Here is a 15,226-nt window from a genome sequence, read left to right on the forward strand (position 1 = left end):
CTCAATCAAGTTAGAGTAGCGCAAGTCTTCCATTTCCTTGACTCTTAGTCAGCCCGAGTCCGAACCACACCGGCCAATAGGCCTCACACGTGATTGGTGGGAGCTCAAGTTAGAGTAGCGCAAGTCTTCCATTTCCTTGACTCTTAGTCAGCCCGAGTCCGAACCACACCGGCCAATAGGCCTCACTCACACGTGATTGGTTGAAACACAGAGTGGTGAAATCCAACCGCCAGGAACGCGAGCATTGATTAGTCAATCACGTGGTACCAACACCCAGTCGAACTTCAGAGTCCAAGTGGCACGAACTGCCAACGAAGATAACTAGATTTCCACAGTGCTACAGCTGTATACACTTTAAACATGGCACACAATTTCTGACTTCTTTTGGGCGGTAATGCAATTCAGGCATTGGTAAAGATGAAGATAAAAAACTTACCGGGTTCTAGAATTAGTGATTCTTCTGAGGCAAATTGCGATGCTTCTGTTTTGAGTCTACAAAAAAGAACGAAGCGAAATGACCCACGGCAAAAAAGGCAAGAAATCATTCATAAATTCTGATTAACCTTCCACTTTCAATGGTTGCACACCAGAATTATCTCGAGGATAATACTGGTGCTACATCCTAAATCATAGTTTGGTTATCACTGGTTTGATTTCCGAAATTGCATACCGGTAAAGCTGTTTGGGGTCCTATGAATCTGGCACTGCTGGAAATGATGCACCTAGATAGACGTTAAACTGGATTTAGGTCGTTTAGGCCCAGATACCGAACTATTACGATAAGTCTCACAAGCTACTCAGGCGCAACGGTTGGATGTTCGAACGACTCGGCTTACTCCGCTGTTTGACCAATCAAATGGGAGGTGTACATCGGACGGGGATTTAAGCACAAAGGATATTGCTGAGATCCACTTGAGTTTCAAGCAAAACAGCATATTCCTTTCACTTGGTGTGAAATAAGATTGATGGAATCAGCGAACATACACTCATTTGCAAACTAATTAGGTTTTTCGAGAGACTCACCTGGAACCCAGCTGAATCTCTCGTTTGTGATGTTCTCAGGCAACTGAATGTGCTGCACCAGGCCGTCTCATGTTTCGGTCGCTACGATATTCGAGATATCGCCTGAGAACATCACAAACGGGAGATTCAGCTGGGTTCCAGGTGAGTCCCTCGAAAAAAACTAAATTAGTTTGCAAATGAGTGTATATTGGCTGATTCCGTGCAATTTGGTTTCAAGTGGAACATAAGGTTGACGGAAACCCGGGGACTGTGCTTACCTGATGATCCCCAAGAAGGGCGAAACCGGTCGTGGGCTGTCGACGGATTTTCAGCAACCTTGTGAGTAGTACAGTACAAAGACCCTGAACTGTTTCCGTCAGCTGAGTTGGAAACTTTTTGACAATTTAGTCTCTAAGACTCCACCTCGATGCCACTGTTTCACAGACGCACAGTATCCACGGCAAAGTCTCACTGGGTCCGTTCTATCTTCCCCTGTTTTACTATCCGCAAATAATCATCCAGTCGACTCAGATTACATTCATGGATTTGCAGACGAGGCCGTTCCTCACAAAGGCACACCTTACAACCAATGCCACACTGCCTCATCTCATTTTAGTTGCAGACTAGCACCAGATTATACAGCGATCCTGGTACCATTTACAATACGGGGTGGGGGCGAGATGGCTCAGTGGTCGGAGCACGAATTTACTGCCCGGAAGGTCCGTGGTTCGAATCCAGCCTCTGCCTCTCGACTTCCGCCGTCTAGGCTTGGGCAACCTGGCAGTATCCCAGACCTCGTGCTTCTTTTGGGTGGCATGGCAGCTAATCACGCTCTATATTCGTCGTGTCATCCCCCATCCACTGATCTTGGGTCCGTTCTGCCGTCTTCGGTACAGATGATCTTTATCCTCTGTCCCGCTGTTGAGGTGCAGCCTCTTTGTTTAGTCTGTCGATACTACCATAAGCAGGTATGCACGTCATCTTCCTACTTCCAGACACATCACCAGATGAAAGTGTCCCATAGAACTACTATCCTTTTGATTTTCTCCAAAACTGCATAACCCCTTCTCTCTGTTTTCTTTCAGATCTTTGTCATAGTCAATTACTCAACATTAGCACTCAACAGAACAGTCGCCTGGTTGTTAGTTTTCCACATCTTTTGAATATTTTAAATGTATTCCTGTGTGCTTTCTCCGCAGGCTTATTATTCTTGACGAAAATCTTAGACTAGGGGTTTCCGCTACTCTGTGGTCTACTACGTGAGTAAGAAAAATATTCCGGAAATAAGAACCTGATGGCCAAATCTACCTTGCACAAAGTGCTACGGTGATAGATAGCGCACCTTTTATCGGACCGATTGCCAGACGGCCGGCTGGTTATTGTGTTGTTGCTAGTACCACTGTTCAAGCTGTCACAAAGAGTCTTGAGAGATCGGACAGTTTTCACCAAGCTATCTGGAACATTGTCCACACAACTAGTTGACTGACTCGTAGCGATGAGCCGAGCGACTGAGATCATTTCATGGAGTTCAAGTGCAGAAAAGCTCTCAGCTCCTGTCAAAGCGAGCGACGATTCTTTCGAGTCTGAGGAAGTCTTTGACGATCCGATTGCGTCTTTCCAATAACGCTGAATTTCTTTGTGATCACATGAGATATTTGAATGCACATTCAACAAGTGGTCAACTTCCAGGGCCAGTGCGATTGCTTCAGCCTGGACGGACGGAGCTACAGGTAAAGGTGCTGCAGAGCTAGAAGTAGCCACAACAAGAAAAGAAACTGGAAGGTAAGCGCAGAAACAAGAAGCATCCAAACAACCACACCAGAACCGAGGATGCGAAGAGCAGCTCAGGTGCGAAAAAACATGGTAAGAATCTCAACCCGTCGAAAAATGAAACACGTGACAGTAATCTGGGTGTTATAAGTTCAAACTTTGAGAAACATGGAAAGTACTAGGAGTCGTGTTTTGGAGCATCGAGTGACTCAGTCTATCCGCACCCTGAGAGGGTCTCATCACAAGGGAAGCACTGTTTGAACTATTCCAAAATACAAGACAAACCGGTGGGTAGCGGATTTTTTGTCCCCTATTGGTAGTTAATTACACCGAAGAGTTTAATGCCTCAACACCACAGAAAAAATATACCGATACGGGATGATTTCCGACTACGATAACGTGCAAAGCTTGATCGATGACACTTTTTGGTCACGAGCGTCCGGTTAGAGAAAAACCAGTCCTCGAGATCGAAAGGACAAACAAGGTGATTCGAATGAGTTCTAACTCGAATGTATTACTCAAGAGATGGAGAGGCACAAGTGGTCATTAGATAGGCAATAATCTTAGAGTTGAGGTGATACAGAAGTTGATCCGCACGTCTTTGGTTGGATAACCACATCGTTCAAATCCGTCTCTGATTTCTACAATAAATTTTTATAGGCTTGAATCACCTGTTTAACTAGAACTGCTGAGCTGCGTAAGAGCAAGCCATGATGTGCGATGAAGTGAGACGCTCACGAGTCAAGTAAGCAACCTACCGTTTTAGAGCACCTTTTCGGGTATCCGTGAGGGAAACGTTATCTTTGATCGCGTTTACCAATTTGTCTATAGCTCGGATACAAGCAGCAGATTCGCTCGGTTCCAAGTACTCCTTCGAAAGATGCTCGTACAGAGGCAATGATAGCTTTGAAAAGGAGATAGAAAAAAGGATGAAATCACTACAACCAATGTGGATGAGTTTTGCAAGGGGAAATTTCGACTTATGTGTTGATAAAAACACACAGAAGCGTTCTTATGACACTGCATGCACCAAAACTGCCGTTCGTTTGTAGCCTTGCCTGGTACAAGCAAGGAGTATCACAAGCTGCAGCATGTGAACATGATGGGAGTGTAAGAATGGCAGCCCAAACTTGACATCATTAGTATCCTTCAGATTTCCCAGTTGTCTTGCGTAGCCTCTGATACTTTCTGATCGAAACGAATTCGTTTATCTGCTCTTGACACAGGCCACAAGATTCTCTCGCGATTCAAATCGTTCACTTCTGGAATTCCACTGCGTGTCAGCATAGGAAACTTTGATGAGTATCAATTGTACTATGAAGTGTTTCACAGATGGGAAAAGAATATACAGGGCTGAGAAACTGCTCAATAACTGGAAATGGCGGAAGCGTACTAAGCTGTCACTGGGCAGGCATGCAAGTAATATTATGGCCTCCTCTTTACTTCCGTTCCGAACGTAAAATGTGCTTATGGAGAAGTTTCTATTGAAGATGCGACTTTATTTATCGTTCGATTAATTAATTAGGTAGTTCGCTCATTTATTCATTAATGAACACGGCGAGAGGCTCTCCTTTCTGTGGATTCCATAATTTTCGTTCAAAGTTCAGAGTACTTGGGAAAGGCATACAGCGATCCCTTGCGAACGTGTTTACCTACTGTACATCATATTGCAATGACGTATTGGTAAACATGGTTTCGATGAGTCTCATCAAACCAGTACAGAGAGACCATAAAACCATTGGTCAGATATGCCTGTAAATGTGTAGTGTACCTGCCTAAAATGACGGTTGCCCACTACACGGTAATTCTTTCATTTAGCTGTGGTTGTCAGGGGAGGCAAAATTGGATAGCTAATGCAAGGTCGGGACCATTATGCGTCTCCTCCGGAGAAAGACTAGGTTTGATATCGTCTAAGTGATATCAAGTGCGGTGTATTAGAACGACTGGCTAACACAGGATAGGGCAGAATGAACGCCGGATACATCCAAGTGTATCAATAAGATGTATGGAATCACGTGTTCAAACTATTTGATTCCAGCCCAGGATAGTGAGTTCACAGATACCCTATAGGACAAGCATCCAACCGTGTGGCGTGGTTTGTGGAACATCCGAAAGAAAAATGAGTGAATCAACAACGATGAGTCAATGACTCGACCTTTCGTAGCTCTGTTGAGCAGACGAGCACTGCTCAGTGGAATTCTCAAATGCGCAAACACACTAAACTATGCTGAATTTTCGTGAACCCGAGTCCGTATAATTTCATATTTGGTCCATCCTCGAGGGACAGTGGACCTCGACCCATGTAGTGTATGGAAAGACAGATGTCTGCGTAAACCCATCACGATGGGTCCAGGCGTTTTTCATCTGATTTAAACACTCAGACAATAATCCACGGTCTTGAATCAATAACCAGATACTGGTGACGTAGGCTATGCGTACCGCTGCATTATCAGGCTGATGGATTTGGATACCAGCCAGTTTGTTGGAAACGAAGTTAGCAGGTCACTCAATTTGTCGACCGATGTATCAACTGTCTGTTTCCCTGTCATAGAACAATGTGTCCCCATCCACAAAAATCCCGACTTAAAGCACTATCACCATAAGGGCCTCGGGTATTGTTTTAATTTTCGTAACTCGGGTCAGTAGTACATCAGTTCACCAGAGTGGTTTAAGTTCTTCATCACTGAAGACCATACCGTTCCGGGCGATGTGATTGGTGACCTAAAAGGTTCCCTTTGAACATGAACACAATTAATCCAGGAACCTTTCGTAATTGTTGTCACATACGGTGGTAGTTGCTATACACACATACAGTTCCTGTAGCTTTGGCATACCATCAGCTGATTTGAAACAGCGCACAGAAATGCCTTTCTGCTTTGCAAGAAGTCATGCTTCCAATTGCAAACCTTTTTCCTCGACACATGCACATGTCTGGTTGAATCGGTGAGAAAAATGAGGACTGCCATAATTTCTCAGCAGGCTTGAGGCTACTCAGTTCTTCGCAGTTGACCTTGATAAGACTGGCAGGTTTTGTACATAACTGTCAGGGCGCGCCCAGACAGAAGAAAAAGCACATGTGCAGAGTGACGCATCCCCAAGGTCACCATCGGTTCGACACGTCCGGAAAGTAGGTGAGTTGGCGGCTCTCACCAAACGGCTTAGCAACACACGACCAGCGTAGTGGGCCTGAGAATGTTCACGACCAGAGCACCACCATTGGCTGTACGGAGCGAACAAGTGAACGACCATATTTGGCCAAGTAGTCATCCTATATATTTACGCAGACGCTCTGTACGTTTTGTCCTGGCAATACAGCCTTGTCCGCAGTTCTCTGTCTTCTTCCTATCGCGTAGTCTGGCAGGCGCAGTGCAGGCGTAACCAATAGCTCGGCCATCGCACGATACAACAATAACCATACCTCTGACATAAGGACCAGCTAACTCGAAGCTGGTTGACGGTGTGCAAGGGAGTAATACTCAGTACATGGGTCATAACACTTCAGAGATGATCTTCAGTTATCAACCCTAAACATCGTTGCATTTGTTCACCAAACGACAGTCTTGAACATCTGAAGAGAGCAGCATTTCGCACCTCTTGCTCACATTATTTGCCGTAAGTGTTCCATACAATGATAGGATCAGGTATCAATATATATTTTAGTGCTGTTGTAACGGGTTAACAGAAAATCTGAGGCGTGTTTCGGGTTTGCAAAACCGGAGTTTCTTCTCTAGTTGGAATACGAGAATTCAGCAAAATCGGTAAGAGAAGTGTTTAGAGCAGAACAAGGGCATTTACGACAGATCTTCACCAATCAATGCAGTGCCCAGTCCATTTTTACAGTAACGTACAAAATCTGCCTATTACGATTGACCGAAATCGACTCTTCATGCCAAACACAGTCATGACTGCTAGCAAACCTCCCTGTCTTTGATCGTCTGATAAAGTGCAAATCTTCCTGCACAAAACCAGGGTCTTTTTCATGCATCCAACATCCGACTTGTTGAAAAACTATCGATTTGAACTCCTCACAAATGCGCCTGACGTTTCAAAGTAAGATGTCATTGGATTACGAGGCTGTTGAGTGTTATTCGTCATGTATGCCCACTGTATTGCAACGGAGGCCTGCTTTATCGACGGCCAAAAGACCGTTAAATCAGGTCGAATGATCACGATTATTCTATACCACAAGTGATGAGGTCACAAGTCAGCAGAGACCGGGGCAACCTTCGGTATCCGACCGGAGCAAGTGTGTTCTAGTTTACGCAGCTCGGACGAAACAAACACTGAGATAAACAGCAATAAGTTCCTCAGAGATGGATTTCGTTCATTCCAGAATTCGTTATTTTGCTAGAAATGGGTTCTTATCAATAAGGTAATAAGACAGGTTATAAGGTTCCCACAAATATGACGGGTAGCCCATTCGAAGCCAGCGATTTTCAACAGCACGGATGGTATGCGCTCTTCGGGGAGGGAGCATTTGCGGAAAGTGTGAGATTTCACTCACTTGAACAGAATTTTCTAGGTAAGACTTGGAATTTATTAGGAATGTCTTTTTCAATCATAACATGCAAATTAACAATAATAACGGCTCAGTTGTGAAGCCTTTTCGGCTCATAGCTGCCACACAATTCGAAGGAAGCGTAAAGGGTGAGGTGACACCCGGTTGCCCAGGCCGGGAGCAATCAAAAGCCCAGGATTGGGTTTGAATCATGTCTTACCACTTCGCAGTTTCGTGCTTTAATTACTGAGGCCTTTCGAGCCTACCGGCGTGACAAGCAAGACACATGTGTGGAGTCAATGTACTAGCAAGATTTATACATGGATAAAACACATTACTGAAAAATAACCGCATTACGGATCCATAAAAAGGGATGTGTGCATGCATGCGAAAGAGCCCAGATGAATGAAATGCTACCGACAGATGAATGGTCTCACATACAAAGAAGTTTAAGGACACAAATTACCTCCACGAAGACTACACTTGACGTTTAGGCTACTGAAGAATATTAAACCAAACTTCGTTGTGATAATCCTGGTCAAGACCTCTCCATGGGTAGCATTCAAAAACTGATGATATTTTCGCTTCTCAAACTTCCCAATTCAAGAATAAAGCAAACGTGACGGACACAGCCGACCCAGTCAGTCACAGCTGAGTTCAAGTTCGAAAAAAGAACAGTAAGGAAAAAACATGCGTAACCCACCTTATTGCTACCAAATAGAGTTTCTGAATCGACCACTGGCCAGTACCGCGTGGACCGTTCCAAATGTTGTTGCGCTTGTTGCATTTACGAAAGAAAAAAGAGTCCGGTCACTAATCAGCGTTTGGACGGAGAAAACAAGGTAACACCCAGTACAAAAATCCTACACGAATGAATATTCATGAAATCAGTCGTAATCCACGTGCGACTTTTATGTTTTATTCAAGTTGTGTACATACTGACTCAATATGAGCTTAAATATTAAGAAACACACAGAGTTCCGTTTCTCGGAATTTGACAGTAGGACTATGATGGTCAGGAAAGCACTGGGTAATGTTAGGCTTACCTCTTTCGCGGGGAGCAACAGTGAATTTCTGATGTGCCGAAGCGGGTGCCAGACGCGATGGTCGTATGACTTGATCTGCAAAGGACTGTACACGCAGATCCGATGGGGGTGTGTGGGAGCTGACTGGTGGATTGTGAACAGGATGTGCCAGGGGACAGATAGTAGCTAGAGTGTGCAGGTACATAACGGAACCATGACAGGTCAACAAAAGTGCCTCGTTCGTTGATGGTGGAAGAGAGGTTGCATTCAAAGGAGCAGGTAAAGATGGAAAGTTAACCGGTAACCGATGGGCCAAAGCAACCGAACGACCTGAAATGGAGTAAATACGGACTGAGAAGAGTAGAACTGACAGATACAAAACACATCCGAATGAGTGCGCGCAGAAGATATCGGTAAGTGGTAATGTGTTGGGTGAGTATTAATGTGTGGTCACGAATGTGAAGGAAATGGGAGAGAAGGTAGAAAACATTCACCATTAATAGACCAGTTGAGCAAAGAGTCACTGGTAAACCAAAAACGCAAAATCACAGCCGGAAAAGTGCGTTGTAAACACCAAATTATGCAGCAATCAGCTGCGCCTGTCAACGGATCGACTTAATAGGAGAGACTCGAACAGATTGGCTTCTGACCCTCGTTCCGTTTAAGGTCGTTACAGGCAGTTGGAGTGGAAGTTGGCATATATTCTTGGTTATGAACCCTTCTGTATCACTATTGGCACCAACCACGTTAGTGAAGTGCCTCGGTCCAGAGTTCAGATTGTCAAAGCAAATTCGTATCGCTAGATTCGTTGAAGTTCTGCTTCTTGACACAGGTAACAAGTGTATCACCTTGTCCATTTTGGGGTTTCGTAGAGAGATCTCTGAAACTACCCAGGCCACCTACTATGTGCAGGCGTCCATTGGTTTGAGCACTGTTGATCGGTAAATCCGATTTGGATGACAGCCATTTATAACACAGCTTGAATGGAACACGAACGAAGTAATTAAACCAGAAGCCTACGAGAAAAGGTGCACGGACAAACACTCTAGTTACCTCCGAGAACAAATTGAGCCAGACAAGTGGATGCGCGGTTTCCAACATCGGCCAAGGTGACTCGGTGGGCACTGATGGCGTAACGAAGGAGGGCTACAAGGAGATAGAAGTCACAAAAAAGCCGGTAAAATGGCGGTAAAAAGTGGGTACAAAAGAGAATTGAATGTCCTAGTCCCGTTGGATTGGTGGATAAAATGAAAACAGTCCACCCTGGCCTGGAGTAGCCTCATCTCTGTTTTTGTTCCCCACGTCGGAGGACCTGGCGCCTGCAAACAGAATGTCTTGAACCAGGTGAGAATAATGAGGTAAGTTTCAATAGATAAACTTCCGGGTTTTACTTCCGGCTAGGCAATCGCCGCCAGTCATTTGTAAAGAACAATCACAGTCAAGTCCGGGAAGGAAAAAAGGAAACTATGTACAAGTACGCAAGTCATTTAATGGGAGAACTATACTTTAGCTGCTTTATTAAGGCAACGAGCTAAAAGATATGGTGGTCGCTACCAAGTGGCTCTAACGACCCATTGGCGAGTGATAACAAAAGTGCCCATTACGGTGGCACTAAAGTTCAGCGTAAACATCCCTTGATAACGGGTAATTAGTTTCGCGTCCCGTGTAAACAGACAAATCTAGTCACTTAAACGTTGATCATCCCGACTTGTTTTTTGGTGTGTTCGGAAGGCGTAATCTTCGTTGGGTTGCTTAACGCATCCCCTTGCAGCGTGACTCTGAAACCCTCAAAAGTAAACGAGGAAAACTCTCAAACAGAAGCACGGAACTAATCAATCTGGAATTTCTTCACCAGAGTACACCAGGTAAACAAGCTGTATGCAATCACACTAAAAAGTAATAATCGTTCAGCTCTAACACGTTTTTGGTGCCTAGCTGCCATGTCATCCGAGGAATTCACGAAGTCTAAGATACTACCAGGTTTCCAAGCCTAGATAGTAGTCGAGATGCCGAGGTTCGGTTAGAACCACAGAACTTCTGAGTAGTAATTTGAGTGTCAACCATGGAGCCTCTCGAACTTTGAATTGGGGTGAAATGTAAGAATGGTGATAATAGGCTGCCACGAAACAGACCTGCATCGGCAGACTTTGGTGTGACCCATTTGATACCCAAGGTTTTGGAAAACCCGGAATTGGGTCGCTGCAAGGTGGAAACTGTTCCCTGTTCTGTGGTGTCGGATCGTAGAAACAATCGATCCGCCAGGCCAGCACGGTGCAAGAGATCGTGTACCTCGGCCAGATGCAACAACTCAACTCCATACATTGTGCTACTCGAACTTGTGTTAGCTTCTTCTTTCATCGGGATATCCTGGACCAAAGTGCTCGCCAAATGGTAATGTGATTCGACGAGTCGCATGAGGCCACGATAAAGATCAGTCCCATTTGAAGGTAACTGGTGATAGAAGAATCGATGAGTCGAGCTTCCAGTGACTCCAGGAGGGGGCTGAACAGAGGTAAAGATGAAGGGTAATATCATACCGGGTAGGTTTTTGTTTGTTGTCTATGTATACTGATATCTAGCGAGCTATGGATAGAACGTCTCCAAATATGTATCGAGTTCACTAAAATGAGAGCTAAGCTTCAACAGATGGTGTCTAGGGCCAGCTTAGGCTGTCCAAGATGAACCTAATCCAACTCAACCAACTGAGGTTTTCATGAATTTTATGTATAACTCCCCCGATTCTGGATTATGCTAAAATCCAGCACTATGATGATCTTAAATTTCTCCAGTCAAACAGACATAGATCTCGCGTTTCTCACTGCCTGGAGCGAAGGGGTCTAATCGGACATAGAAATCCTAGCGCGAAGAGCTAGGTACTATCTGTAGCCTTCACTTAAGCATTATAGACGGGTATCCGCCACAAAACTTATTTGGATGGTTGGATTAGTAAGAAGTTGGCGTCTACTGTTGCAGCTATAATAATTCTAAAAAAGATCTATGGCTGACAGGAGGTCAATGGCCTAGGGGATTTTTTGAAAGTTCCAAAGCGCTACCAATATTGCCAACTTGTGTCGAGTGAGATACATGAAATATCTATGCATATAAATAGACAAAATATAGGTACATGGATAAAAAATATACGAGTAAAGTTGTCTACCTCGATCGGCTGTGGTACTTCATAGTTTGCCTCTGGATCCGCGACCAGATCCACAAACAGCCACTCGCTAGCTGAGACGCTAGCGTTGCTAGAAATACAGAAATTGAATGAAATCATGGACCAAGGTGCTGGTGCTAGTTCCATGTGACTGGTTGTAGACAAGCGAAGTGCATAAAAACACTGGAAAGATAAAGGTATCGTTTAACTCATATGCCATGCACAACAGAATGGAAAGTGAATTAAGTTTAAAGCAGTGCACTTCAGCTTTACTAGTGGTGTATACGGAAAACGGACAAGCAACAAACATTTTAACCATTCGTCGGTCACTAACCAATGGAGCATGGTCAAGAGAAACGAAAAAAGTATCAGAATAGACTCTCCGTCAGATGAAGAAAAATAACATTAGCAGCAGGCTTCCCCCATTCACCTCACGATATGAAGCCGGGAAGCTTGATGAACAAAGGAACAACCGATACATCATTCCATCACCTTTCTTTATCCTCTCGATGTAAGGCTAGACGAAAAAGGAGCACCTTGGTTCTGCAGACCGATTCACTCTAAATCAATCGAGCTGCTGAAGTTAGTCGGGACCAAACGTACGCGGTCAAAAAGCAATGTGATGAATCAATGTACAATTCAAGTGCATATATGCTATACAGGGAGTATCCGCGGTAGCAGAGTTGGTAGAACACCCGCAGAGAAAACGACGTTGCGCGTTTCAGTCTAAGGACTCTATATTTTTGTTTGCGTTGTGTGTAGTTGCGTAGTTTCGTGGTCCTCAAGGAACCCGCGAAAAGCTCTGTCCTAAAAGGCGGCCTGTCCTGATGGGGAACTAAGATATTCTGAGAAAAAGAACTAATCTGCCTCTGCTGACGGTATACCATTCCCCCATATGACTGTGGTGTTCGCCGTAAACTACCTAACATTCCTGCACGCTTCAAACTATATTCCTATGTAAACGGTCAGTGCAACTTCAGCAGCTAAAACACCATCGATTTCGCCTGGTTGATATAACTTGCTCACAATTTCAAAAGAAAACTCTTCAATATTTTCAAGGGACCGTCTATATCACTGAAAGCGAAATTCAAGTGCGTACATCAGTATCGCCAACTGAATAAAACATCACTCCTTCGTGATGGTGTGATCAGGTCTCGACAATCCCAAACAGAAGAGGCCTCCTTCCTTACTAGGACCTATCAGTTAGGGGTTTTTCGGGATCCGATTGCAGACTGACTGTAAATTATCCGTAAAATCCTGAGCCTGTTGCTTGGTACTTCGTGAAAATATATGGGTTGTCGGATGAACAAGCTGACTAATCTACAGTAGTTTTACGATTACGGTGTAGGCAACAGATGTTCATAACAAAGCCGTATCATGCCTTTATTAAAAAATAGGGAACTTCTTCTCCATTACTGTTCGACGTGGTTGAAGCCAACGTGCATATACTAGCGTATAAGATTATCTCATTATGAACATTTACACATCTTTTCTATTCTATTGCGTTTTCGAAATTTATACAGTCCAATAGCCGCGTAATTTTGTGTGATAATTGCCAGCGGTAAGGGAGCTTAATGAGCACTAGTGATGCAGGGGCTAGGCCACTAACTAACCTTCCAATTTTCCCGGGAGCTGGAGCAAAATCACAAACTGACCACCAGGCATCACCCGCAACTAGTTCAGTTTAAATATCCAACAGAAACCCCGAAGTGGGACGCGCGTCAAAAGCATAGTGGGTCATACGAAGAAACAATTTGAAAGGGCAAAAGTTCCGGCCAGTCTCTCAAAGGATCCTACGATCAATCTCATACGGAAAGCAGTCCGACCTAACAGCCTTGCCGATGCAACAACTACCGGGGCACATTACCCTTTTCTTCAGCGTTCATTTCAGTTTGAGTGATCAGTAGCAGTCTCAGTGGTCACTGTCTGGATAGAAATCACCATGAAATATCCACCTGACAAAACCCCGTGGAAATCCGGAATCAGGAACAGTGAACACCAAATAAAGAGGACCCTGTGAGTGGCCTCAGCTTAACATACTTCGCCAGGAAAGCTGTATACCATCTGCTTTGACAGAAAACCATCAGCATCAACAGCAAAATAAACAAAAAATGAAAGGGCTCAACTGCAGCACTCTTTGGGTGCCTAGCTGCTATGCCACCTGAAGAAAGCGCGACAGCCAGAATACTGCCAGGCTGCCCAAGCCTAGATAGGAGCAGTCGAGATGCAGAAATTGAGTTCGAAAAACGGACCTCCCGGCCAGTAAGTTCGCGCCTTAACCACTGTACCATCCCGACAGCAACATACCAACAGTAAGTACTGGTGCTTAAATGTTCTAAAACTGTCGGGAAAGAACTCCGGACTAGAGTGGGAACAGCAGGAACTTGGTTAAAACAGCCTCATGTTCCTGAGAAGAACTCATAAGAATAAGTTGCCTGAACTTTAAAATAACGTGAATCTATCTAACATGTTGCAGTAAGATTTCATCGGCGAAACTGTGTCAACGCCCTTCGCGGACTTCATTCAGAAGGAACCAACAGACAACGACCGACGAATCTTAACCAGCCAATCGAGTAGGAAAATGACAGCATTTTCGCCACTAGAGCCGACCACTGTCATGCCTTGCAGGGTTTTTAAACACGCGCGAAGAGAGTGCAGTTGACCCAAATCAGAAAGGCATCCACAAAGCTCAGTTTGACAAGATCCAATTCACTGCACGTTGCCCGTCATATACGAACCTTCGTGAACCTTCTACGAACAGGATTCCCGAACAGGAATGTCCCTACTTTGGCAAGCGGTGTTTGGACGTGCGTAGTATACATTCCTAAGGATTCCTTTCAATTAAACGAAAAGAGAGGGTAAATCACCCTAAGAAGAACCAGTTTATGATGGCCAGTCCACCAAAAAGGTAGCGGGCCACAAGGTACATGACGACTTACCCAGCCATGTTCACTGGTGCGTTCAGAGAATTCAGGATATCAGGAATCCAGGATGAGATCTGAGACCTGATGAGCCCGAATTCAGTTACCAAGTGGATCTTACCGCATATAGGCGCTTATAATTACAACCCGACCAGTATTTTCAACAACTTGACCGCCTTTCTGCGATGGTTTCAGCATTTGCAGCATACTACATGCAGTCTCAAGCCCCGGCATGACGGTACAGTTTTTTAGGTCCAAGGCCAATTCCCTTGGAGGACCCTCATGTGTAAAGATTGACCACAACTGAAGGAAATTTATGGTAAAGGCAATCGCTTGTGCTCACCGTCTCGATATTTTGATCTTCTTCTAGCCAGACACTGTGGATTTTCTCTTCGCTGTCAAAAGTAATGATGGAAATCTATGGGGATGAAGCAATTGACTTTCAGGTAAAAGAATGACAAGTTACCGGTTTTTCGTGAGAGAATAGGTCGAAAACCACTCGGCAATACTGCATCACTGCATCCGTAGTGTTTGTCCACAATGATTTGCGGAAAATAGCTTTCGTGGAAGTTGTAGTCTTAGTGCCCGATTCCAGTACTATCTCATCTCTTGAAGGTTGCGAAAAGTGTTGTGTGTGGTTGAGTACGAAGACTGTTTTCTCGTTAAAATCCATTGAACAAGTGCGCTCTATGAAGGTGTATCGACCGAACTACCAGTTGGAATTGGGGTCTGGAAGCATTCGTGAGTTCGGTTTCTCATGCCCCAAAACCACAGAAAACAAAATCTGGAAATGCAAGACAAGATATCTTCACTATCCCATCACATATAATATATATATATATATATATATATATAT

At 44.4% G+C, this 15,226-nt stretch overlaps 1 protein-coding gene across 1 annotated transcript in view; it reads right to left on the bottom strand.

The window, feature by feature from the left end:
- T265_03905 (hypothetical protein) overlaps window positions 1-15,043 on the bottom strand; it is a gene marked incomplete at both ends in the record, with an annotated part of 20,048 nt that extends 5,005 nt beyond the window's left edge. Inside the window, 12 exons of the mRNA XM_009168506.1 lie at window positions 437-492; window positions 2,345-2,749; window positions 3,531-3,676; window positions 7,974-8,047; window positions 8,317-8,625; window positions 9,349-9,441; window positions 10,428-10,797; window positions 11,420-11,540; window positions 14,389-14,454; window positions 14,492-14,673; window positions 14,714-14,788; window positions 14,837-15,043. Coding sequence (XP_009166770.1) covers window positions 437-492; window positions 2,345-2,749; window positions 3,531-3,676; window positions 7,974-8,047; window positions 8,317-8,625; window positions 9,349-9,441; window positions 10,428-10,797; window positions 11,420-11,540; window positions 14,389-14,454; window positions 14,492-14,673; window positions 14,714-14,788; window positions 14,837-15,043 — 2,104 coding nt within the window. The remainder of the gene's footprint in view (window positions 1-436; window positions 493-2,344; window positions 2,750-3,530; window positions 3,677-7,973; window positions 8,048-8,316; window positions 8,626-9,348; window positions 9,442-10,427; window positions 10,798-11,419; window positions 11,541-14,388; window positions 14,455-14,491; window positions 14,674-14,713; window positions 14,789-14,836) is intronic.
- Between the last annotated feature and the right edge of the window lie 183 nt (window positions 15,044-15,226).

The sequence above is a fragment of the Opisthorchis viverrini genome, assembly GCF_000715545.1.
Source record: "Opisthorchis viverrini unplaced genomic scaffold opera_v5_58, whole genome shotgun sequence".
Taxonomy (NCBI): Eukaryota; Metazoa; Platyhelminthes; class Trematoda; order Opisthorchiida; family Opisthorchiidae; genus Opisthorchis; species Opisthorchis viverrini.